The sequence below is a fragment of the Trypanosoma theileri genome (genome assembly GCF_002087225.1).
Source record: "Trypanosoma theileri isolate Edinburgh chromosome Unknown TM35_Tth_10_V1, whole genome shotgun sequence".
Taxonomy (NCBI): Eukaryota; Euglenozoa; class Kinetoplastea; order Trypanosomatida; family Trypanosomatidae; genus Trypanosoma; species Trypanosoma theileri.
Genome location: NW_021639852.1, coordinates 316,814 through 324,773, shown reverse-complemented (window position 1 = coordinate 324,773; position 7,960 = coordinate 316,814). Strand labels below are relative to the sequence as shown.

At 39.5% G+C, this 7,960-nt stretch overlaps 4 protein-coding genes across 4 annotated transcripts; all 4 read right to left on the bottom strand.

Moving 5' to 3' along the window:
* Positions 1–387: 387 nt before the first annotated feature.
* On the bottom strand, positions 388–2,553 carry TM35_000102030 (putative transporter; the record flags this gene model as incomplete). The annotated part of the gene is made up of 1 exon (XM_029024694.1): positions 388–2,553. One exon carries the CDS (start codon positions 2,551–2,553, stop codon positions 388–390), a length of 2,166 nt encoding a protein of 721 aa, XP_028884001.1.
* Positions 2,554–3,153: 600 nt separating this feature from the next.
* On the bottom strand, positions 3,154–4,827 carry TM35_000102020 (uncharacterized protein; the record flags this gene model as incomplete). The annotated part of the gene is made up of 1 exon (XM_029024693.1): positions 3,154–4,827. One exon carries the CDS (start codon positions 4,825–4,827, stop codon positions 3,154–3,156), a length of 1,674 nt encoding a protein of 557 aa, XP_028884000.1.
* A 582-nt stretch (positions 4,828–5,409) lies between these two features.
* TM35_000102010 (calmodulin-like protein containing EF hand domain) lies at positions 5,410–6,396 on the bottom strand (the record flags this gene model as incomplete). Its single annotated transcript, XM_029024692.1, has 1 exon — positions 5,410–6,396. One exon carries the CDS (start codon positions 6,394–6,396, stop codon positions 5,410–5,412), a length of 987 nt encoding a protein of 328 aa, XP_028883999.1.
* Positions 6,397–7,179: 783 nt separating this feature from the next.
* TM35_000102000 (iron-sulfur cluster assembly protein) lies at positions 7,180–7,959 on the bottom strand (the record flags this gene model as incomplete). Its single annotated transcript, XM_029024691.1, has 1 exon — positions 7,180–7,959. A coding segment is annotated over one exon (780 nt), but the record flags the coding sequence as incomplete, so codon positions are not given.
* Between the last annotated feature and the right edge of the window lies 1 nt (position 7,960).

Below are 7,960 nucleotides of genomic sequence, written 5' to 3'. Positions count from 1 at the left end.
TATTCACATCCCCGCAGTGTTTACTGCTGCATAACAGAGAGAGACTATATATATATATATATGGCTAAAGAAAGCAAAAAGGTTAATCATACAACACATCTCATTAGAAAGCTCAATATCAAATTAAAATATAAAATCTTCCTCTGCAATTGCAAGAAAAATAACCCTCGCAAAAAGAAAAAAAAGGGACACAAAGAATCTTCACACACACAACCACACAGAGAGACACAGAGAGAGAGAAAATATTGGAAAAAATATAGATTTTTCCTTTTTTTTTTTCTTTCACATCTGCCAACAATTGTTTCGTTCTTCTTTCTCTCCTATTTATATATTTATATATATATATATATATATATATATATATATATATATATATATGGTGGTCCTCTAACCTGCAAAATAGAGAGAAAGTGTGCACCAAAGCACAAACGATAATGTACAGCAGATGTACTGAAAAAACATCATCTTTGCCCACACACCAGGCATATACTGAGCGGAATTAAACAAAAGTGCGGCGTTAATAGCAGTAGGAGCCGCTAATTCACCTAATAAAACCAACAACAAGACATCATGTCCAGTCTTTCCACCAAAAAGAGAAGGAACCGCAGCCCGTAATGCTAATACCAATGTAAAACCAATAGTAGGCATCAATAATAATCGAAGGAAGAGAACACCAAAGACAAAACTTTTACGAACCCCATTTAATGAAAAAAGATCCAATGCACCTTTAATCATTCCATAACCCTCTGATGATGATGAAGTAGAAGTAGCGCCTCGTTGATTATCATGACCATTTTGTTGTTGTTGTTGTTGTTGTATTTGTAGTTCTCGCAGTCGCTGTTCTTCTTGTTGTAGTCCTATTAACGTAAAGGATGCGTGTTCATCAAATTCAATAGACGCATGAGCTGCATTATACTTCTCCACATACTTTGGTTCTTCTGTATCATCATCTAGTGGGAACTCTGTGTTCTGTTCTGCCTCTCGCAAACGCACTTCTGTCTCTGTTGTTGCTTGATGAGCTCCACCTGCTAAATTACCACCAAGCAATAATAATGATGATGGAATAGAACCCGCTGCAACCAACGCGATGGAATCCATCACCATTGAAAGCGGTCCTTCAAACACTAACCACCGCAGCGGTGGAACAATCCCTACAACAACACCTGCTACCACAGATGTAAAGGCAAGTGTTCCCAGCAGCCGAAGTACGGTATTCTTTATTGTGCGTGCAACACTAGCGAGAATGGAAGTCATACTTGGTTTCGCTTCATCTTCATCCTTAAACTCTTGTGAATACACAACACGAATGAGACCGCGTTTTCGCCAATCATATGGAAATGTCTGACAAAATCCCTGAGCTGCGGAAAGAAGAGGAGGAGCTTGATCATTGCTTGCTTGGAGATCCACCTGTTCTCCAGTGCTGTGTGCTCCCATCATCATTTTCATCATCATCCCTGTGGGTTCTCTTGTGGGGATTGTGTCCATCACACTCACTCGCACGGACTCCGCCACCACCGCCGCAGATGAGAAGGAAGAAACGGAAGAAGAAGAAGAAGATGGCGGTGGTAATGGTGCTGGTGGGGGTGTTGTGGTGGAGACTGGGCCTATTGGAATTGGCATTGGAAGTGAAATAGGGAAATTTGGAGATGCCATTCGTGAGGATTCTCTGCGTAATACCGTTTGTGTGGCCACATCTCGACAATTCTGAAGTTTTTTATGTTGTTCCAATATTTTACGTATAGTTCTTCGTTTCTCTGTTTCTTTCTTTGCCCGTCCTACCAGCACAGGACCCGCACTCCAAAGATAGGCACTCGCAAACACACTGTAAATAAATATATAGGAAGTGCCAGCGGCGAGATCAATCCACGCGAGAGATGCCGCCAACGCTTGAAGTAGTGAAAGTGGAAGTGTTACTGTATTTTGTATGGAACAGGCAGTCATTGTAGCGTAATAATAAAATGGCTGTTCTTCATATTCCACAGCGGGTGGTTCAATCAGTGGTAATATTTCTTCCGGTTCTACACGCTGCTTTTCCAGTTCTCCACTCACTACAATACATACAACAGGTCGTAATAACTTTTCTTGTTGTTGTTGTGGTTGTTGTTGTGATTGTGATTGGCCTCTTTCTCCTCGTTCTTGTTGTTTTTGTTGTTGTTTCTGCAATTTTCTATTCCGACGACGTTCCTTTCTACTTGCCCTAGATCCCTCTGCATTTTGGTATATTAATGTGTAGCGTAGACATTTTCGCAGTTCATATGGGATTCCTGTATTCTTTACAGGATATAATACTTTAGATGCTAATGCAGCACAGACCAAACCAAGTCCAATAACAAATACAGCAAAAACAATAAGAACGGAACTTCGTAATAACAACTCCGCATTCACAGAGACAGCGGTGTTGTAGAAAGTAAGAGACGGCAAGAGAATATTGGCGATAATAAAACTAAAATCACGAATAGTGACTGAGGCGTTTGGAATCTTTCGGCATGTAAAGGCACCTATACAGACAGCTACAATAACTTTTGTTACCGCCACTACAGTTACACCGAACATGTGGGGGGGTGGGTGAGTTGTGGATTGTTTTTTTAGTCTATCAATAAATAACAAGAATCCCTTATTTTCAGAATTCCCTTCTTTTTTTTTCCTTTTTTTTCTTTTAATGAAGGAAATATATATAGACTAGGAAAAGAGAGAAAGAAAGAAAGAAAGAAAGAAAGGGGGGTTTGTTGTTATTCTTGTTGCTTCTTTTATTCCCACGATTATTGCTACTAATACGGATCCTGCTGCTCCTACTAGTAATAAGTCAAAAGAACAAAAATAAAATAACAGCTAATGATACGATAAATGCAGTAGATTTCATTCATGGCTGTGTCTTCCCTGCAAGAAAAGGAGGAAGAAGAAAAAAGAATTATTCATCACACAAAGAGAGAGAGAGAGACACTCTTATGTTTTCCATTTTTCCGTTTTTTTTTTTTTTTTCTCTCTCTTCTATGTTCCTCAAAAGAAATAATCACCTTAGACACAGACTAAGGGGGAGGGGAAGAGAAGGAGCAGAGACAGAGAAAGAGAGAGAAAGGTATCCCCACTTATTTGTACATCATACACACATATAGACATATACAGATATATATATATATATATATATAATCATTATCATCTCCCCATGTTCTGCAAATCTGCCCGTTGAGTTGGCGTTAACCACGTGCTAGACCAATGCCGCAGCCAATCACCCCACTTCCGTCCTCCTTCACTTCTCATCGTGGATACATCCTTCAACTCCGGGTGTCCAGCTGGCAAATACGCCGTTAACGGATATGTTCGGCCTGGTAAGAGTATGCGAAAGGATTCATCAGAGACTTCACGGGTGAGATCAAAGGTTACACGTTGTGGTCCGTAGTGGGAAAGTTTTGTACGTAATAAATCTCTAAACTCTTCGGCATCTGCAACTGCGCCAAAGTTTGCTTTTCCCCGATCCGCATCATCTTGAAAAGTCATCAGCATCGTATGTGGAGATGTTACGCAGTGAACGAGAATCACTGTACGTCCTGTAAATGCGACACGCCAATTCTGGACCATATTGTATAGAAATGCACCATCTCGATTAGGAATAGACGCAATCACACATCCAGCAGAAGTTAAACTATTACGTACATTATTAATAAACTCTAATCGACCATACTGTGTGCTTAATTTTCCCATACCATCTACGGTGTCTAGCATGATAAGATCATAGCGTTGTCCTGCGGATCCTCTACTATTTACACTATTAGTATTCACGATAGCACTATGTCGAAGAAATTCAATGGGATCTGCAATGAAAAGTCGAAGATTGCTGGATTCTTGAAATCCCATAAAGCGACGACAAATACGTGCAAGTGTCCCATCACGCTCTACAACATCCACGTGAAAGTTTGGAAATGTATTACTCAGCCAACGTGGGATCTCACCACTGTGGAGACCACACACAAGCGCTGAGATGGGAGTCTCTTTCACTGTGGTGAAGCGGAATGGAAAAGTAGTCTTCGCAATATCTCGAAGAATATGTACAGGCCCAAGTGCTAACATCATCTTCCGTGCATATTCACTTTCAAGATGACCAGCGTATGGAACACAATTATTCTGTGATGTAATGGCTTTACATTTCACCATACCGTGAATAACAGAGGCCCCACCACCCGGCATACGTGAGAGATACAAAGATGTCTCCTCTTCCTCCTCTTTCTCTTCTTTCTTTTGTTGTTGTTGTTGTTGTTGTTGTTGTTGTGATTTCTTTTCTTTCATAGTGTTTCCACCTCTTCCTTCTTCTTCTCCTCCCACTACTTCCACTAATGATGATGATGATGATGATAAAATAGATGGAGAGTTCTCCACGTAGTGTAGACTGCGGTAGACCACATCATCGCCGCGCTGGGCATCATACTCCGGCAGCTGCATGCACATCACACTGCCGCCCACTTCACTCGCCGCGCTGTACACAAGTGTGGGCCGCCGCAGGGCCTCCTCGACGTCTGCCGTCAAGCCGGCCGCGATGTGATTGGGATGAGGCTCCGCGGCCGCAAATCCCCAGAAGAAATTGTGCGCATCACTCAGCGGCACGCGGGAATACGGCCGGCGCCACTCCGCGAATTGAGTGGCTCGTCTGGGCTCAATATAATAAACCATGAGTTTCCATCCAGCGACGGAGAGCAGGGCGCCTGTGGAGAGGACAACGTAGATGGAGGAGAATCCCTTATCAAGTTCACGAAAGAAGAATTCCGTTGCCTTGTTGAGATACTGACGACGTGGTCGTTGGCCTGGAGTGAGGGAAGAAGAGAGTCTATTAGCCATTCACGATTTAATAATAATAAAATAAATAAATCAAAAAAAAATAAAAATAATAATAATAAATAAATATGTATTTATGTATGTATGTGGATACAAGCGTACTTTTCCTTTCTTTCTTTCTTTTTCGCTTGCGTCTAATGGTAACAATAATTATATTTGTACGTTCGATATTTGTTTTTTGTTGTTTTTTGTTGTTCCTTCAATGTTTACACAGAAGCACCAATATACATTGTTAACATGCAGATGCACATATAACATAGAAAGAGTGAAAAAAAAAAAGAAAAAAAAAATACAAAAATAATATCAGCAACAACACAAGAAAATAAAAAAAACAAAAAAAAGTGAGAAACATTATCGTTCTGTTTTCTTTTCTTTTTTCCCCCCACAGCCCCCTTTCTAAATTAAAATAATTACAATACAATAAATCTACAATACAAAAATTTGCATTCCTCACTTCTACCTCTCTCTCTCTCTCTCTCCCTCTCTTTCTCTTCTTGTAAAAAGATAGTGAATGTGTATATGTATGTGTACATATATATATATATATATATATATATATATATGAAAGACTACATTCCTTGTATTTTACCTTCCCACAACAGCAGCCATCACAACAGCGGCATCTTCTGCAAGTCGTGCCTCTTCATATTCTAATATCGCCCGTGATGAGGGAACCGGTAGTACTCTTAAGGACGAACGATTTCTCTTCGCAGAGAACCACGGCAGTAGAGGCACAAGTGTGAAGAGAGATTCCATCACCGCTGGATGTGTGGTAGCAAAACCCACCCAATCTTTATAAGAAACAGAATTATCTCCATCTCTGTCAGCCAATGTAAATAACGCCTCGGGAGAGTGGTTAATAAAAACTTTCTGTTGGGCATTGATGACACGCTTAAAGTCTGTATATACAAGATAGCCTTTCTGTTGAATATCCATTTCATTAAATGTTGTGCGGAGTTTCTCACCAAACCCCATTGCCCTCCAACGTCGTTTAGCCACATCATTCTTTTTCTTTTGAGAGGAATGATCGTTGGAAATGTTCTTACTACCGCTGCCTGTGCATTTGCACCTACACTCATGCTTGGTAAGAATATCATTATTATTATTATTGTTGTTGTTGTTGTGGGTATGCATCCATTTATGATGAGAGCAAGAAGAAGAACAACAACAATAACAACAAGGTGTAGAAGGCAAATATGAAGAAGAAGAAGAAAAAGAAATGGTAGTGTTCGTTAATGGAAAATTACAAGAAATCGTCCTTGTAGGTGAGGGAATACTCATAGGTGGAGTCTGTGTAAGAGTTGATGGTTGCTGTTGCTGTTGACTGCGGTGAAATACATACACCTGACAGTCTGTGGATAACTGTAGGGAACTGTATAGATCCATCCATGTAAATGTGTACTCGTCAAATAACATCATCTTATCTACAAGAAATAAGTGTCCGGTTGCAGTTGTGAAATGAGACTCTACAGCAGTAGTGAGCTCCTGTAATGTTGGGTTTCTGGAGAACCGCATTCGGATATTTTCTGGGACTTCCAATACAGTTGTAGCTGCATTTATAAAGAAAACCATTATTGTTCGTGTTTTGAAAGAAGTATCGTTACCCTCTCTATTTTGATTTTTTTCCCCCACTTCCTCTTCTTCTTTCCTTGTACTTTTGTAGGTATTTAATCAAAGTAAAAAAAAAAAAAAGAAGGTAAAGAAAGTAAAAAAAAAAAAAAAATAGAAATACAAATAGATGCAGCTAATAACACAGCTCCTCTAATTCATACACATATTGAGCTTCTTTTTCTTTTTCTTCTTTTTCCTCTTCCTCTTCCCCCTGTGTTTGAGTGTGAAGAGTATACGTAGTCAATCTGAAGGTTCAGAAGAAAATAAAAAAAGAAAAAACAAGGCGGATAGTACCGCCATTAACCTGAAGTAATGGCAGTAGCGGGGAGTAGACTGCCAGAGAAATAATACTCATAGTAATAATAATAGTAATAATAATAACAGTTGTTGTTGTTGTAAGAGCAATAGTAGTTGGTGTTTGGTGTTGATATTCTTGTGGGAACAGAAGAGGAAATATAATAATAATAATAATAATAATAATAATAATATTGCGAGGATAACCCTTACAAATAGTGGGAGATCAGAAATACATTATATGTCATTTACTGTAACCAAACAAGTGGTAGAGAGAGAATAACTCATAGGAGTCAATATATTCCATCGTTTTCTTTTTTTTCTTTTTTCTCTTTTCTTTCTTTCAAATAAACGCAGATATGTATACAGAGATATATATATACGTATTGAAATAATAAAAAACACAAAAAAAGAAAACAAAAAGAAAACAAAAAAAAACAAAGAATTCCTTTACTCCTGTTCATCAATATCAAACGGCATAAAACTTTCTTCACAGCCGCAGGAGTACTTTTGATTGGGATTTCGGAATGTAAACTTCTCCTCTACATTCCGCACCACGTAATCCATCTCTGTACCAATCACATAAAAGAGGGCATCACTGTCTACTACCACCTTCACACCATCTTGCTCAACTATCACATCCTTCATTTTTCTCCCAATGGCCCTATCTATATTATTATTATTATTATTATTATTATTATTATTATTATTATTATCCTTTATTGTCGTTCCTGTTTCCCCTTCTGGATAGTGATAATTCACTGTGTAACTGTATCCACTACAGCCCCGACGACGCACTCCTATGCGAATCCCATCCGGGGCTATTTCTTCTTCTTTTTGTTTTTCACGGGCCTGTGCGAGAAGATATTTCACCCGGCGGAGGGCCTGCGGAGTGAGTGTGAAGGCGGCTTTGTGTTTGTAGAGAAGTTGACGCCGCTGCAGCGGTGAGAGGGGGCGGTTGGGCACAGCACCGGCGTCCTCCGCACAGGAAGAGCGGGATCCCACGAAATTCACTTCCTTTCGCCCCTCACTACTAATACCACTATTACTATTATTATTAATATTATTAGTATTAGTATTAATATTATTACTATTAGTAGTATTAATAGTGGAAGTGTTATGGACTCGCTTTCGCAGAACTTCTGGATTGCCACTGCCTTTGTGTACAGACTTATAAGACATGGGTCCAATTCCCGTTATCCCCCCACTATTACCAATATTACTATTATTA